This window comes from Telmatherina bonti (assembly GCF_933228915.1).
Source record: "Telmatherina bonti genome assembly, chromosome: 4".
NCBI classification, from domain to species: domain Eukaryota; kingdom Metazoa; phylum Chordata; class Actinopteri; order Atheriniformes; family Telmatherinidae; genus Telmatherina; species Telmatherina bonti.
The window spans coordinates 40,331,967-40,350,433 of record NC_136622.1 but is presented as its reverse complement, the minus strand read 5'-3'; the positions used below and the strand labels follow the sequence as shown (position 1 = coordinate 40,350,433).

The following is an 18,467-nucleotide window of genomic DNA, read 5'->3' as shown; positions in this document are numbered from 1 at the left end:
TTACACCAGAAATAAACATGTTTACAGCAGAAATAAACATGTTTACAGCAGAAATGAACAGGTTTACAGCAGGAATAAACATGTTTACAGCAGGAATAAACATGTTTACAGCAGAAAAAAACATGTTTACAGCAGAAATGAACAGGTTTACAGCAGGAATAAACATGTTTACAGCAGGAATAAACATAAACATGTTTACAGCAGAAATAAACATGTTTACAGCAGGAATAAACATGTTTACAGCAGAAATAAACATGTTTACAGCAGAAATGAACAGGTTTACAGCAGGAATAAACATGTTTACAGCAGGAATAAACATAAACATGTTTACAGCAGAAATAAACATGTTTACAGCAGGAATAAACATGTTTACAGCAGAAAAAAACATGTTTACAGCAGAAATGAACAGGTTTACAGCAGGAATAAACATGTTTACAGCAGGAATAAACATAAACATGTTTACAGCAGAAATAAACATGTTTACAGCAGGAATAAACATGTTTACAGCAGAAATAAACATGTTTACAGCAGAAATGAACAGGTTTACAGCAGGAATAAACATGTTTACAGCAGGAATAAACATAAACATGTTTACAGCAGAAATAAACATGTTTACAGCAGGAATAAACATAAACATGTTTACAGCAGGAATAAACATGTTTACAGCAGGAATAAACATGTTTACAGCAGGAATAAACATGTTTACAGCAGAAATAAACATGTTTACAGCAGAAAAAAACATGTTTACAGCAGAAATAAACATGTTTACAGCAGAAATAAACATGTTTACAGCAGGAATAAACATAAACATGTTTACAGCAGAAATAAACATGTTTACAGCAGGAATAAACATGTTTACAGCAGGAATAAACATAAACATGTTTACAGCAGAAATAAACATGTTTACAGCAGGAATAAACATAAACATGTTTACAGCAGAAATAAACATGTTTACAGCAGGAATAAACATGTTTACAGCAGGAATAAACATAAACATGTTTACAGCAGAAATAAACATGTTTACAGCAGAAATAAACATGTTTACAGCAGGAATAAACATGTTTACAGCAGAAATAAACATGTTTACAGCAGAAAAAAACATGTTTACAGCAGAAATGAACAGGTTTACAGCAGGAATAAACATGTTTACAGCAGGAATAAACATAAACATGTTTACAGCAGAAATAAACATGTTTACAGCAGGAATAAACATAAACATGTTTACAGCAGAAATAAACATGTTTACAGCAGGAATAAACATGTTTACAGCAGGAATAAACATGTTTACAGCAGAAATAAACATGTTTACAGCAGAAAAAAACATGTTTACAGCAGAAATGAACAGGTTTACAGCAGGAATAAACATGTTTACAGCAGGAATAAACATAAACATGTTTACAGCAGAAATAAACATGTTTACAGCAGGAATAAACATAAACATGTTTACAGCAGAAATAAACATGTTTACAGCAGGAATAAACATGTTTACAGCAGAAATAAACATGTTTACAGCAGAAAAAAACATGTTTACAGCAGAAATGAACAGGTTTACAGCAGGAATAAACATGTTTACAGCAGGAATAAACATAAACATGTTTACAGCAGAAATAAACATGTTTACAGCAGGAATAAACAAACATGTTTACAGCAGAAATAAACATGTTTACAGCAGGAATAAACATGTTTACAGCAGGAATAAACATGTTTACACCAGAAATAAACATGTTTACAGCAGAAATAAACATGTTTACAGCAGAAATGAACAGGTTTACAGCAGGAATAAACATGTTTACAGCAGGAATAAACATAAACATGTTTACAGCAGAAATAAACATGTTTACAGCAGGAATAAACATGTTTACAGCAGAAATAAACATGTTTACAGCAGGAATAAACATGTTTACAGCAGGAATAAACATGTTTACAGCAGAAATAAACATGTTTACAGCAGAAAAAAACATGTTTACAGCAGAAATGAACAGGTTTACAGCAGGAATAAACATGTTTACAGCAGAAATAAACATGTTTACAGCAGAAAAAAACATGTTTACAGCAGAAATGAACAGGTTTACAGCAGGAATAAACATGTTTACAGCAGGAATAAACATAAACATGTTTACAGCAGAAATAAACATGTTTACAGCAGGAATAAACATAAACATGTTTACAGCAGAAATAAACATGTTTACAGCCGGAATAAACATGTTTACAGCAGAAATAAACATGTTTACAGCAGAAATAAACATGTTTACAGCAGGAATAAACATGTTTACAGCAGGAATAAACATAAACATGTTTACAGCAGAAATAAACATGTTTACAGCGGAAATGAACAGGTTTACAGCAGGAATAAACATGTTTACAGCAGGAATAAACATAAACATGTTTACAGCAGAAATAAACATGTTTACAGCAGGAATAAACATAAACATGTTTACAGCAGAAATAAACATGTTTACAGCAGGAATAAACATGTTTACAGCAGGAATAAACATAAACATGTTTACAGCAGAAATAAACATGTTTACAGCAGAAATAAACATGTTTACAGCAGAAATAAACATGTTTACAGCAGAAATAAACATGTTTACAGCAGAAATGAACAGGTTTACAGCAGGAATAAACATGTTTACAGCAGGAATAAACATAAACATGTTTACAGCAGAAATAAACATGTTTACAGCAGGAATAAACATGTTTACAGCAGGAATAAACATGTTTACAGCAGGAATAAACATGTTTACAGCAGAAATAAAGATGTTTACAGCAGGAATAAACATGTTTACAGCAGAAATAAACATGTTTACAGTAGGAATAAACATGTTTACAGCAGAAATAAACATGTTTACAGCAGAAATAAACATGTTTACAGCAGAAAAAAAACATGTTTACAGCAGAAATGAACATAAACATGTTTACAGCAGAAATCAACATGTTTACAGCAGGAATAAACATGTTTACAGCAGAAATAGACATGTTTACAGCAGGAATAAACATGTTTACAGCAGAAATAAACATGTTTACAGCAGAAAAAAACATGTTTACAGCAGAAATGAACAGGTTTACAGCAGGAATAAACATGTTTACAGCAGGAATAAACATAAACATGTTTACAGCAGAAATAAACATGTTTACAGCAGGAATAAACAAACATGTTTACAGCAGGAATAAACATGTTTACAGCAGGAATAAACATGTTTACAGCAGAAATAAACATGTTTACAGCAGAAAAAAACATGTTTACAGCAGAAATGAACAGGTTTACAGCAGGAATAAACATGTTTACAGCAGGAATAAACATAAACATGTTTACAGCAGAAATAAACATGTTTACAGCAGGAATAAACATAAACATGTTTACAGCAGAAATAAACATGTTTACAGCAGGAATAAACATGTTTACAGCAGAAATAAACATGTTTACAGCAGAAAAAAACATGTTTACAGCAGAAATGAACAGGTTTACAGCAGGAATAAACATGTTTACAGCAGGAATAAACATAAACATGTTTACAGCAGAAATAAACATGTTTACAGCAGGAATAAACAAACATGTTTACAGCAGAAATAAACATGTTTACAGCAGGAATAAACATGTTTACAGCAGGAATAAACATGTTTACACCAGAAATAAACATGTTTACAGCAGAAATAAACATGTTTACAGCAGAAATGAACAGGTTTACAGCAGGAATAAACATGTTTACAGCAGGAATAAACATAAACATGTTTACAGCAGAAATAAACATGTTTACAGCAGGAATAAACATGTTTACAGCAGAAATAAACATGTTTACAGCAGGAATAAACATGTTTACAGCAGAAATAAACATGTTTACAGCCGAAATAAACATGTTTACAGCAGAAATGAACAGGTTTACAGCAGGAATAAACATGTTTACAGCAGGAATAAACATAAACATGTTTACAGCAGAAATAAACATGTTTACAGCAGAAAAAAACATGTTTACAGCAGAAATGAACAGGTTTACAGCAGGAATAAACATGTTTACAGCAGGAATAAACATAAACATGTTTACAGCAGAAATAAACATGTTTACAGCAGAAATAAACATGTTTACAGCAGGAATAAACATGTTTACAGCAGGAATAAACATGTTTACAACAGAAATAAACATGCTCCGACGAAGAAGCGGTTTGAATGTCGAACAACAAGTTGTAACAAGCGAACAGTAAACGTACCGATGGTAGAACATTCGGGCCATCCCCAACCTCTGCTTCTCTCCTCCTGAAAGAATGTCCTTCCAGTCGCTGACCGACTCCCAACCTGCAGGAACATGTTACTACGGTTACAACACATGTACACACTTATGCACGCAACTTCACACACACACGCACACACCGCCTTCTCTGTCCAGGATGTACAGAAGGTGAACGGTGCGCAGAATCTCTTCTAGGTCCGAATCTCCAATCCCCTTCAGAACCATCTCCTCCACAGAGTCTGGATAGATCACCTGATCTCTGAGGGTCCCCTCAGACATGTAGGGCCTGGAACCAGAAGCACATCAGAATCAGGTTCTAACCATGTCAGAACCACGTCAGAACCTAGTAGGAAAATCACAGCTTGATACATCCTTCTAAACCTTTCTCTAATAAACATATTGATCCGAAGCTCAGAATGTCCAGCTGTGCCACTGAAACAGGCGAACTCCTGGAATCTGTAGATCAGGCTGATTATGATGACCCACATGGAGTCAAGATCCTGAACTACGCAGCTCTGGTCCAACTCATCAATTCCTCCCAAAGAATTGGTCTCAGAAAAGAACCATTTCAGACCATGTTAGAATAACATCCTGAGGACCATCCTGCTTCCTTCCTTCCTTCCCACTGTCGCCAGTGTGCTTGATCAGGATGGGAGATGGAGTTGGACCTCCGATTCAGTCTGTTGGTTTCCTTATATAGGCTGTTATGAATCGGCTTTCATTATGTTTTCTTCTCTGTCTGTAAAGCGTCTTGAGATGGCATTGCCGTGATTTGACACTGTATAAACAAAGTTGAATTGAATCATGCTGAAAATGCATCATGAACCAAGTCCCTGGTGGTACCAAGTCCCTGATGGTACAGAGTCCCTGGTGGTACCAAGTCCCTGATGGTACAGAGTCCCTGGTGGTACAGAGTCCCTGATGGTACAGAGTCCCTGGTGGTACCAAGTTCCTGATGGTACAGAGTCCATGGTGGTAACAAGTCCCTGATGGTACAGAGACCCTGATGGTACAGAGTCCCTGGTGGTACCAAGTCCCTGGTGGGACCAAGTTCCTGATGGTACAGAGTCCCTGGTGGTACCAAGTTCCTGATGGTACAGAGTCCATAGTGGTACCAAGTCCCTGATGGTACAGAGTCCCTTGTGGTACAGAGTCCCTTGTGGTACCAAGTCCCTGATGGTACCAAGTCCCTGATGGTACAGAGTCCATGATGGTACCAAGTCCCTGATGGTTCCAAGTCGCTGATGGTACAGAGACCCTGATGGTACAGAGTCCCTGGTGGTACCAAGTTCATGGTGGTACCAAGTCCCTGATGGTACAGAGTCCCTGATGGTACAGAGTCCCTGGTGGTACCAAGTTCCTGATGGTACAGAGTCCCTGGTGGTACCAAGTTCCTGATGGTACAGAGTCCCTGATGGTTCAGAGTCCCTGGTGGTGCCGAGTCCCTGATGGTACAGAGTCCCTGGTGGTACCAAGTTCCTGATGGTACAGAGTCCATGGTGGTAACAAGTCCCTGATGGTACAGAGACCCTGATGGTACAGAGTCCCTGGTGGTACCAAGTTCCTGATGGTACAGAGTCCCTGGTGGTACCAAGTTCCTGATGATACAGAGTCCATAGTGGTACCAAGTCCCTGATGGTACAGAGTCCCTGATGGTACAGAGTCCCTTGTGGTACCAAGTCCCTGATGGTACAGAGTCCCTGATGGTACAGAGTCCATAGTGGTACCGAGTCCCTGATGGTACAGAGTCCATAGTGGTACCAAGTCCCTGATGGTACAGAGTCCCTGATGGTACAGAGTCCCTTGTGGTACCAAGTCCCTGATGGTACAGAGTCCCTTGTGGTACCAAGTCCCTGATGGTACCAAGTCCCTGATGGTACAGAGTCCATGATGGTACCAAGTCCCTGATGGTTCCAAGTCGCTGATGGTACAGAGACCCTGATGGTACAGAGTCCCTGGTGGTACCAAGTTCATGGTGGTACCAAGTCCCTGATGGTACAGAGTCCCTGATGGTACAGAGTCCCTGGTGGTACCAAGTTCCTGATGGTACAGAGTCCCTGGTGGTACCAAGTTCCTGATGGTACAGAGTCCCTGATGGTTCAGAGTCCCTGGTGGTGCCGAGTCCCTGATGGTACAGAGTCCCTGGTGGTACCAAGTTCCTGATGGTACAGAGTCCATGGTGGTAACAAGTCCCTGATGGTACAGAGACCCTGATGGTACAGAGTCCCTGGTGGTACCAAGTTCCTGATGGTACAGAGTCCCTGGTGGTACCAAGTTCCTGATGATACAGAGTCCATAGTGGTACCAAGTCCCTGATGGTACAGAGTCCCTGATGGTACAGAGTCCCTTGTGGTACCAAGTCCCTGATGGTACAGAGTCCCTGGTGGTACAGAGTCCATAGTGGTACCGAGTCCCTGATGGTACAGAGTCCATAGTGGTACCAAGTCCCTGATGGTACAGAGTCCCTGATGGTACAGAGTCCCTGATGGTACAGAGTCCCTTGTGGTACCAAGTCCCTGATGGTACCAAGTCCCTGATGGTACAGAGTCCCTGGTGGTACCAAGTTCCTGATGGTACAGAGTCCATAGTGGTACCAAGTCCCTGATGGTACAGAGTCCCTGATGGTAAAGAGTCCCTTGTGGTACCAAGTCCCTGATGGTACCAAGTCCCTGATGGTACAGAGTCCATAGTGGTACCAAGTCCCTGATGGTACAGAGTCCCTTGTGGTACAGAGTCCCTTGTGGTACCAAGTCCCTGATGGTACCAAGTCCCTGATGGTACAGAGTCCATGATGGTACCAAGTCCCTGATGGTTCCAAGTCGCTGATGGTACAGAGACCCTGATGGTACAGAGTCCCTGGTGGTACCAAGTTCATGGTGGTACCAAGTCCCTGATGGTACAGAGTCCCTGATGGTACAGAGTCCCTGGTGGTACCAAGTTCCTGATGGTACAGAGTCCCTGGTGGTACCAAGTTCCTGATGGTACAGAGTCCCTGATGGTTCAGAGTCCCTGGTGGTGCCGAGTCCCTGATGGTACAGAGTCCCTGGTGGTACCAAGTTCCTGATGGTACAGAGTCCATGGTGGTAACAAGTCCCTGATGGTACAGAGACCCTGATGGTACAGAGTCCCTGGTGGTACCAAGTTCCTGATGGTACAGAGTCCCTGGTGGTACCAAGTTCCTGATGATACAGAGTCCATAGTGGTACCAAGTCCCTGATGGTACAGAGTCCCTGATGGTACAGAGTCCCTTGTGGTACCAAGTCCCTGATGGTACAGAGTCCCTGATGGTACAGAGTCCATAGTGGTACCGAGTCCCTGATGGTACAGAGTCCATAGTGGTACCAAGTCCCTGATGGTACAGAGTCCCTGATGGTACAGAGTCCCTTGTGGTACCAAGTCCCTGATGGTACAGAGTCCCTTGTGGTACCAAGTCCCTGATGGTACCAAGTCCCTGATGGTACAGAGTCCATGATGGTACCAAGTCCCTGATGGTTCCAAGTCGCTGATGGTACAGAGACCCTGATGGTACAGAGTCCCTGGTGGTACCAAGTTCATGGTGGTACCAAGTCCCTGATGGTACAGAGTCCCTGATGGTACAGAGTCCCTGGTGGTACCAAGTTCCTGATGGTACAGAGTCCCTGGTGGTACCAAGTTCCTGATGGTACAGAGTCCCTGATGGTTCAGAGTCCCTGGTGGTGCCGAGTCCCTGATGGTACAGAGTCCCTGGTGGTACCAAGTTCCTGATGGTACAGAGTCCATGGTGGTAACAAGTCCCTGATGGTACAGAGACCCTGATGGTACAGAGTCCCTGGTGGTACCAAGTTCCTGATGGTACAGAGTCCCTGGTGGTACCAAGTTCCTGATGATACAGAGTCCATAGTGGTACCAAGTCCCTGATGGTACAGAGTCCCTGATGGTACAGAGTCCCTTGTGGTACCAAGTCCCTGATGGTACAGAGTCCCTGGTGGTACAGAGTCCATAGTGGTACCGAGTCCCTGATGGTACAGAGTCCATAGTGGTACCAAGTCCCTGATGGTACAGAGTCCCTGATGGTACAGAGTCCCTGATGGTACAGAGTCCCTTGTGGTACCAAGTCCCTGATGGTACCAAGTCCCTGATGGTACAGAGTCCCTGGTGGTACCAAGTTCCTGATGGTACAGAGTCCATAGTGGTACCAAGTCCCTGATGGTACAGAGTCCCTGATGGTAAAGAGTCCCTTGTGGTACCAAGTCCCTGATGGTAGCAAGTCCCTGATGGTACAGAGTCCATGATGGTACCAAGTCCCTGATGGTTCCAAGTCGCTGATGGTACAGAGACCCTGATGGTACAGAGTCCCTGGTGGTACCAAGTTCATGGTGGCAGCAAGTCCCTGATGGTACAGAGTCCCTGGTGGTACCTAGTTCCTGATGGTACAGAGTCCCTGGTGGTACCAAGTCCCTGATGGTACAGAGTCCCGGATGGTTCAGAGTCCCTGGTGGTACAGAGTCCCTGATGGTTCAGAGTCCCTGGTGGTACCGAGTCCCTGATGGTACCAAGTCCCTGGTGGTACCAAGTCCCTGATGGTACAAAGTCCCAGGTGGTACCAAGTTCCTGATGGTACCAAGTCCCTGATGGTACAGAGTCCCAGGTGGTACCAAGTCCCTGATGGTTCAGAGTCCTTAATGGTTCCAATTCCCTGATGGTTCCAAGTCGCTAATGGTAATGAGTCCCTGATGGTACCAAGTCCCTGCTGGTACAGAGTCCCTGATAGTACAAAGTCCCTGATGGTTCCAAGTCCCTGATGGTACAGAGTCCCTGATGGTACAGAGTCCCTTGTGGTACCAAGTTCCTGATGGTACAGAGTCCCTGGTGGTACCAAGTTCCTGATGTTACAGAGTCCCTAGTGGTACCAAGTCCCTGATGTTACAGAGTCCCTAGTGGTACCAAGTCCCTGATGGTACAGAGTCCCTGATGGTTCAGAGTCCCTGGTGGTACCAAGTTCCTGATGGTACAGAGACCCTGGTGGTACCAAGTCCTTGATGGTACAGAGTCCTTGGTGGTACCAAGTCCCTGATGGTACCAAGTCCCTGGTGGTACCAAGTTCCTGATGGTACAGAGTCCCTGGTGGTACCAAGTCCCTGATGGTACAGAGTCCCTGATGGTACAAAGTCCCTGGTGGTACCAAGTTCCTGATGGTACAGAGACCCTGGTGGTACCAAGTCCTTGATGGTTCCAATTCCCTGATGGTTCCAAGTCGCTAATGGTAATGAGTCCCTGATGGTTCCAAGTCCCTGATGGTACAGAGTCCGTGATGGTACCAAGTCCCTGATGGTACAGAGTCCGTGATGGTACCAAGTCCCTGATGGTACCGAGTCCCAGAAGGTGCCAAGTCCCTGATGGTACCAAGTCCTTGATGGTACCAATTCCTGATGGTACAGAGTCCCTGGTGGTACAAAGTCCCTGATGGTACCGAGTCCCTGATGGTACAGAGTCCCTGGTGGTACCAAGTCCCTGATGGTACAGAGTCCCTGGTGGTACCAAGTTCCTGATGGTAAAGAGTCCATGGTGGTAACAAGTCCCTGATGGTACAGAGACCCTGATGGTACAGAGTCCCTGGTGGTACCAAGTTCCTGATGGTACAGAGTCCCTGGTGGTACCAAGTTCCTGATGATACAGAGTCCATAGTGGTACCAAGTCCCTGATGGTACAGAGTCCCTGATGGTACAGAGTCCCTTGTGGTACCAAGTCCCTGATTGTACAGAGTCCCTGATGGTACAGAGTCCATAGTGGTACCAAGTCCCTGATGGTACAGAGTCCCTGATGGTACAGAGTCCCTTGTGGTACAGAGTCCCTGATGGTACCAAGTCCCTGATGGTACAGAGTCCCTGGTGGTACCAAGTTCCTGATGGTACAGAGTCCCTGATGGTACAGAGTCCCTTGTGGTACCAAGTCCCTGATGGTACAGAGTCCCTGATGGTACAAAGTCCCTGGTGGTACCAAGTTCCTGATGGTACAGAGACCCTGGTGGTACCAAGTCCTTGATGGTTCCAATTCCCTGATGGTTCCAAGTCGCTAATGGTAATGAGTCCCTGATGGTTCCAAGTCCCTGATGGTACAGAGTCCGTGATGGTACCAAGTCCCTGATGGTACAGAGTCCGTGATGGTACCAAGTCCCTGATGGTACCGAGTCCCAGAAGGTGCCAAGTCCCTGATGGTACCAAGTCCTTGATGGTACCAATTCCTGATGGTACAGAGTCCCTGGTGGTACAAAGTCCCTGATGGTACCGAGTCCCTGATGGTACAGAGTCCCTGGTGGTACCAAGTCCCTGATGGTACAGAGTCCCTGGTGGTACCAAGTTCCTGATGGTAAAGAGTCCATGGTGGTAACAAGTCCCTGATGGTACAGAGACCCTGATGGTACAGAGTCCCTGGTGGTACCAAGTTCCTGATGGTACAGAGTCCCTGGTGGTACCAAGTTCCTGATGATACAGAGTCCATAGTGGTACCAAGTCCCTGATGGTACAGAGTCCCTGATGGTACAGAGTCCCTTGTGGTACCAAGTCCCTGATTGTACAGAGTCCCTGATGGTACAGAGTCCATAGTGGTACCAAGTCCCTGATGGTACAGAGTCCCTGATGGTACAGAGTCCCTTGTGGTACAGAGTCCCTGATGGTACCAAGTCCCTGATGGTACAGAGTCCCTGGTGGTACCAAGTTCCTGATGGTACAGAGTCCCTGATGGTACAGAGTCCCTTGTGGTACCAAGTCCCTGATGGTACCAAGTCCCTGATGGTACAGAGTCCATGATGGTTCCAAGTCCCTGATGGTTCCAAGTCGCTGATGGTACAGAGACCCTGATGGTACAGAGTCCCTGGTGGTACTAAGTTCATGGTGGTACCAAGTCCCTGGTGGTACCAAGTTCCTGATGGTACAGAGTCCCTGGTGGTACCAAGTTCCTGATGTTACAGAGTCCCTAGTGGTACCAAGTCCCTGATGGTACAGAGTCCCTGATGGTTCAGAGTCCCTGGTGGTACCAAGTTCCTGATGGTACAGAGACCCTGGTGGTACCAAGTCCTTGATGGTACAGAGTCCCTGGTGGTACCAAGTCCTTGATGGTACCAAGTCCCTGGTGGTACCAAGTTCCTGATGGTACAGAGTCCCTGGTGGTACCAAGTCCCTGATGGTACAGAGTACCTGATGGTACAAAGTCCCTGGTGGTACCAAGTTCCTGATGGTACAGAGACCCTGGTGGTACCAAGTCCTTGATGGTTCCAATTCCCTGATGGTTCCAAGTCGCTAATGGTAATGAGTCCCTGATGGTACCAAGTCCCTGCTGGTACATAGTCCCTGATAGTACAAAGTCCCTGATGGTTCCAAGTCCCTGATGGTACCAAGTCCCTGATGATACAGAGTCCCTGATGGTACAAAGTGCCTGATGGCATTGAGTCCCTGATGGTACAGAGTCCGTGATGGTACCAAGTGCCTGATGGTACCAAGTCCCTGATGGTACCAATTCCTGATGACACCAAGTCCCTGATGGTACCGAGTCCCTGATGGTACAGAGTCCCTGATGGTTCCAAGTCGCTGATGGTACAGAGACCCTGATGGTACAGAGTCCCTGGTGGTACCAAGTTCATGGTGGTACCAAGTCCCTGATGGTACAGAGTCCCTGGTGGTACCAAGTTCCTGATGGTACAGAGTCCCTGGTGGTACCAAGTTCCTGATGTTACAGAGTCCCTGGTGGTACAGAGTCCCTTGTGGTACCAAGTCCCTGATGGTACAGAGTCCCTGGTGGTACCAAGTTCCTGATGGTACAGAGTCCCTGGTGGTACCAAGTCCCTGATGGTAAAGAGTCCCTGATGGTTCAGAGTCCCTGGTGGTACAGAGTCCCTGGTGGTACCAAGTCCCTGATGGTACCAAGTCCCTGATGGTACAGAGTCCATGATGGTACCAAGTCCCTGATGGTTCCAAGTCACTGATGGTACAGAGACCCTGATGGTACAGAGTCCCTGGTGGTACCAAGTCCCTGATGGTACAAAGTCCCTGGTGGTACCAAGTTCCTGATGGTACAGAGTCCCTGGTGGTACCAAGTCCCTGATGGTACAGAGTCCCTGATGGTACAAAGTCCCTGGTGGTACCAAGTTCCTGATGGTACAGAGACCCTGGTGGTACCAAGTCCTTGATGGTTCCAATTCCCTGATGGTTCCAAGTCGCTAATGGTAATGAGTCCCTGATGGTACCAAGTCCCTGCTGGTACAGAGTCCCTGATAGTACAAAGTCCCTGATGGTTCCAAGTCCCTGATGGTACCAAGTCCCTGATTATACAGAGTCCCTGATGGTACAAAGTCCCTGATGGCATAGAGTCCCTGATGGTACAGAGTCCCTGATGGTTCCAAGTCCCTGATGGTACAGAGTCCGTGATGGTACCAAGTCCCTGATGGTACAGAGTCCGTGATGGTACCAAGTCCCTGATGGTACCGAGTCCCAGAAGGTGCCAAGTCCCTGATGGTACCAAGTCCTTGATGGTACCAATTCCTGATGGTACAGAGTCCCTGGTGGTACAAAGTCCCTGATGGTACCGAGTCCCTGATGGTACAGAGTCCCTGGTGGTACCAAGTCCCTGATGGTACAGAGTCCCTGGTGGTACCAAGTTCCTGATGGTAAAGAGTCCATGGTGGTAACAAGTCCCTGATGGTACAGAGACCCTGATGGTACAGAGTCCCTGGTGGTACCAAGTTCCTGATGGTACAGAGTCCCTGGTGGTACCAAGTTCCTGATGATACAGAGTCCATAGTGGTACCAAGTCCCTGATGGTACAGAGTCCCTGATGGTACAGAGTCCCTTGTGGTACCAAGTCCCTGATTGTACAGAGTCCCTGATGGTACAGAGTCCATAGTGGTACCAAGTCCCTGATGGTACAGAGTCCCTGATGGTACAGAGTCCCTTGTGGTACAGAGTCCCTGATGGTACCAAGTCCCTGATGGTACAGAGTCCCTGGTGGTACCAAGTTCCTGATGGTACAGAGTCCCTGATGGTACAGAGTCCCTTGTGGTACCAAGTCCCTGATGGTACCAAGTCCCTGATGGTACAGAGTCCATGATGGTTCCAAGTCCCTGATGGTTCCAAGTCGCTGATGGTACAGAGACCCTGATGGTACAGAGTCCCTGGTGGTACTAAGTTCATGGTGGTACCAAGTCCCTGGTGGTACCAAGTTCCTGATGGTACAGAGTCCCTGGTGGTACCAAGTTCCTGATGTTACAGAGTCCCTAGTGGTACCAAGTCCCTGATGGTACAGAGTCCCTGATGGTTCAGAGTCCCTGGTGGTACCAAGTTCCTGATGGTACAGAGACCCTGGTGGTACCAAGTCCTTGATGGTACAGAGTCCCTGGTGGTACCAAGTCCTTGATGGTACCAAGTCCCTGGTGGTACCAAGTTCCTGATGGTACAGAGTCCCTGGTGGTACCAAGTCCCTGATGGTACAGAGTACCTGATGGTACAAAGTCCCTGGTGGTACCAAGTTCCTGATGGTACAGAGACCCTGGTGGTACCAAGTCCTTGATGGTTCCAATTCCCTGATGGTTCCAAGTCGCTAATGGTAATGAGTCCCTGATGGTACCAAGTCCCTGCTGGTACATAGTCCCTGATAGTACAAAGTCCCTGATGGTTCCAAGTCCCTGATGGTACCAAGTCCCTGATGATACAGAGTCCCTGATGGTACAAAGTGCCTGATGGCATTGAGTCCCTGATGGTACAGAGTCCGTGATGGTACCAAGTGCCTGATGGTACCAAGTCCCTGATGGTACCAATTCCTGATGACACCAAGTCCCTGATGGTACCGAGTCCCTGATGGTACAGAGTCCCTGATGGTTCCAAGTCGCTGATGGTACAGAGACCCTGATGGTACAGAGTCCCTGGTGGTACCAAGTTCATGGTGGTACCAAGTCCCTGATGGTACAGAGTCCCTGGTGGTACCAAGTTCCTGATGGTACAGAGTCCCTGGTGGTACCAAGTTCCTGATGTTACAGAGTCCCTGGTGGTACAGAGTCCCTTGTGGTACCAAGTCCCTGATGGTACAGAGTCCCTGGTGGTACCAAGTTCCTGATGGTACAGAGTCCCTGGTGGTACCAAGTCCCTGATGGTAAAGAGTCCCTGATGGTTCAGAGTCCCTGGTGGTACAGAGTCCCTGGTGGTACCAAGTCCCTGATGGTACCAAGTCCCTGATGGTACAGAGTCCATGATGGTACCAAGTCCCTGATGGTTCCAAGTCACTGATGGTACAGAGACCCTGATGGTACAGAGTCCCTGGTGGTACCAAGTCCCTGATGGTACAAAGTCCCTGGTGGTACCAAGTTCCTGATGGTACAGAGTCCCTGGTGGTACCAAGTCCCTGATGGTACAGAGTCCCTGATGGTACAAAGTCCCTGGTGGTACCAAGTTCCTGATGGTACAGAGACCCTGGTGGTACCAAGTCCTTGATGGTTCCAATTCCCTGATGGTTCCAAGTCGCTAATGGTAATGAGTCCCTGATGGTACCAAGTCCCTGCTGGTACAGAGTCCCTGATAGTACAAAGTCCCTGATGGTTCCAAGTCCCTGATGGTACCAAGTCCCTGATTATACAGAGTCCCTGATGGTACAAAGTCCCTGATGGCATAGAGTCCCTGATGGTACAGAGTCCCTGATGGTTCCAAGTCCCTGATGGTACAGAGTCCGTGATGGTACCAAGTCCCTGATGGTACAAAGTCCTTGATGGCATAGAGTCCGTGATGGAACCAAGTCCCTGATGGTACCAAGTCCCTGATGGTATCAAGTCCCTGGTGGTACCAAGTCCCTGATGGTACCAAATCCCTGATGATACAGAGTCCCTGGTGGTACAGAGTCCCTGATGGTACCAAGTCCCTGATGGTACAGAGTCCCTGGTGGTACCAAGTCCCTGATGGTACAGAGTCCCTGGTGGTACCAAGTTCCTGATGGTAAAGAGTCCATGGTGGTAACAAGTCCCTGATGGTACAGAGACCCTGATGGTACAGAGTCCCTGGTGGTACCAAGTTCCTGATGGTACAGAGTCCCTGGTGGTACCAAGTTCCTGATGATACAGAGTCCATAGTGGTACCAAGTCCCTGATGGTACAGAGTCCCTGATGGTACAGAGTCCCTTGTGGTACCAAGTCCCTGATTGTACAGAGTCCCTGATGGTACAGAGTCCATAGTGGTACCAAGTCCCTGATGGTACAGAGTCCCTGATGGTACAGAGTCCCTTGTGGTACCAAGTCCCTGATGGTACCAAGTCCCTGATGGTACAGAGTCCCTGGTGGTACCAAGTTCCTGATGGTACAGAGTCCCTGATGGTACAGAGTCCCTTGTGGTACCAAGTCCCTGATGGTACCAAGTCCCTGATGGTACAGAGTCCATGATGGTACCAAGTCCCTGATGGTTCCAAGTCGCTGATGGTACAGAGACCCTGATGGTACAGAGTCCCTGGTGGTACTAAGTTCATGGTGGTACCAAGTCCCTGGTGGTACCAAGTTCCTGATGTTACAGAGTCCCTAGTGGTACCAAGTCCCTGATGGTACAGAGTCCCTGATGGTTCAGAGTCCCTGGTGGTACCAAGTTCCTGATGGTACAGAGACCCTGGTGGTACCAAGTCCTTGATGGTACAGAGTCCCTGGTGGTACCAAGTCCCTGATGGTACCAAGTCCCTGGTGGTACCAAGTTCCTGATGGTACAGAGTCCCTGGTGGTACCAAGTCCCTGATGGTACAGAGTCCCTGATGGTACAAAGTCCCTGGTGGTACCAAGTTCCTGATGGTACAGAGACCCTGGTGGTACCAAGTCCTTGATGGTTCCAATTCCCTGATGGTTCCAAGTCGCTAATGGTAATGAGTCCCTGATGGTACCAAGTCCCTGCTGGTACATAGTCCCTGATAGTACAAAGTCCCTGATGGTTCCAAGTCCCTGATGGTACCAAGTCCCTGATGATACAGAGTCCCTGATGGTACAAAGTGCCTGATGGCATAGAGTCCCTGATGGTACAGAGTCCGTGATGGTACCAAGTGCCTGATGGTACCAAGTCCCTGATGGTACCAAATTCCTGATGACACCAAGTCCCTGATGGTACCGAGTCCCTGATGGTACAGAGTCCCTGATGGTTCCAAGTCGCTGATGGTACAGAGACCCTGATGGTACAGAGTCCCTGGTGGTACCAAGTTCATGGTGGTACCAAGTCCCTGATGGTACAGAGTCCCTGGTGGTACCAAGTTCCTGATGGTACAGAGTCCCTGGTGGTACCAAGTTCCTGATGTTACAGAGTCCCTGGTGGTACCAAGTCCTTGATGGTTCCAATTCCCTGATGGTTCCAAGTCGCTAATGGTAATGAGTCCCTGATGGTACCAAGTCCCTGCTGGTACATAGTCCCTGATAGTACAAAGTCCCTGATGGTTCCAAGTCCCTGATGGTACCAAGTCCCTGATGATACAGAGTCCCTGATGGTACAAAGTGCCTGATGGCATAGAGTCCCTGATGGTACAGAGTCCGTGATGGTACCAAGTGCCTGATGGTACCAAGTCCCTGATGGTACCAATTCCTGATGACACCAAGTCCCTGATGGTACCGAGTCCCTGATGGTACAGAGTCCCTGATGGTTCCAAGTCGCTGATGGTACAGAGACCCTGATGGTACAGAGTCCCTGGTGGTACCAAGTTCATGGTGGTACCAAGTCCCTGATGGTACAGAGTCCCTGGTGGTACCAAGTTCCTGATGGTACAGAGTCCCTGGTGGTACCAAGTTCCTGATGTTACAGAGTCCCTGGTGGTACAGAGTCCCTTGTGGTACCAAGTCCCTGATGGTACAGAGTCCCTGGTGGTACCAAGTTCCTGATGGTACAGAGTCCCTGGTGGTACCAAGTCCCTGATGGTAAAGAGTCCCTGATGGTTCAGAGTCCCTGGTGGTACAGAGTCCCTGGTAGTACCAAGTCCCTGATGGTACCAAGTCCCTGATGGTAAAGAGTCCATGATGGTACCAAGTCCCTGATGGTTCCAAGTCGCTGATGGTACAGAGACCCTGATGGTACAGAGTCCCTGGTGGTACCAAGTCCCTGATGGTACAAAGTCCCTGGTGGTACCAAGTTCCTGATGGTACAGAGTCCCTGGTGGTACCAAGTCCCTGATGGTACAGAGTCCCTGATAGTACAAAGTCCCTGGTGGTACCAAGTTCCTGATGGTACAGAGACCCTGGTGGTACCAAGTCCTTGATGGTTCCAATTCCCTGATGGTTCCAAGTCGCTAATGGTAATGAGTCTCTGATGGTACCAATCCCTGCTGGTACAGAGTCCCTGATAGTACAAAGTCCCTGATGGTTCCAAGTCCCTGATGGTACCAAGTCCCTGATTATACAGAGTCCCTGATGGTACAAAGTCCCTGATGGCATAGAGTCCCTGATGGTACAGAGTCCCTGATGGTACAGAGTCCCTGATGGTTCCAAGTCCCTGATGGCACAGAGTCCGTGATGGTACCAAGTCCCTGATGGTACCGAGTCCCTGAAGGTGCCAAGTCCCTGATGGTACCAAGTCCCTGATGGTACAAAGTCCTTGATGGCATAGAGTCCCTGATGGTACAGAGTCCGTGATGGTACCAAGTCCCTGATGGTACCAAGTCCCTGATGGTATCAAGTCCCTGGTGGTACCAAGTCCCTGATGGTTCCAAATCCCTGATGGTACAAAGTCCCTGGTGGTACCAAGTTCCTGATGGTGCCGAGTCCCTGATGGTACCAAATCCCTGATGATACAGAGTCCTTGGTGCTACAGAGTCCCTGATGGTACCAAGTCCCTGACGGTGCCGAGTCCCTGATGGTACAGATTCCCTGATGGTACCAAGTCCCTGATGGTACAGAGTCCCTGATGGTACCAAGTCCCTGATGGTACCAAATCCTTGATGGTACCAAGTCCATGATAGTACAGAGTCCCTGATGGTACCAAGTCCCTGATGGTACAGAGTCCCTGATGGTACAGAGTCCCTGATGGTACCAAGTCCCTGATGGTACCAAATCCCTGATGGTACAGAGTCCCTGATGGTATCGAGTCCCTGATGGTTCCAAGTCCCTGATGGAACCAATTCCTGATGACACCAAGTCCCTGATGGTACAGGTTCCTGATGGTACAGAGTCCTTGATGGTTCCAAGTCCCTGATGGTAGAGAGTCCATGATGGTACCAAGTCCCTGATGGTTCCAAGTCGCTGATGGTACAGAGACCCTGATGGTACAGAGTCCCTGGTGG

The 18,467-nt window shown here is 47.1% G+C and overlaps 1 protein-coding gene across 1 annotated transcript in view; it reads right to left on the bottom strand.

Moving 5' to 3' along the window:
- Positions 1-18,467, bottom strand: part of abcd1 (ATP-binding cassette, sub-family D (ALD), member 1) — a gene marked incomplete at its 3' end in the record, with an annotated part of 300,493 nt that overhangs the window by 76,385 nt on the left and 205,641 nt on the right. Inside the window, exons 13-14 of the mRNA XM_079238616.1 lie at positions 4,364-4,509; positions 4,204-4,288 (exon numbers count right to left, since the gene is read on the bottom strand). Of these exons, the coding sequence (XP_079094742.1) occupies positions 4,204-4,288; positions 4,364-4,509 (231 nt within the window). The remainder of the gene's footprint in view (positions 1-4,203; positions 4,289-4,363; positions 4,510-18,467) is intronic.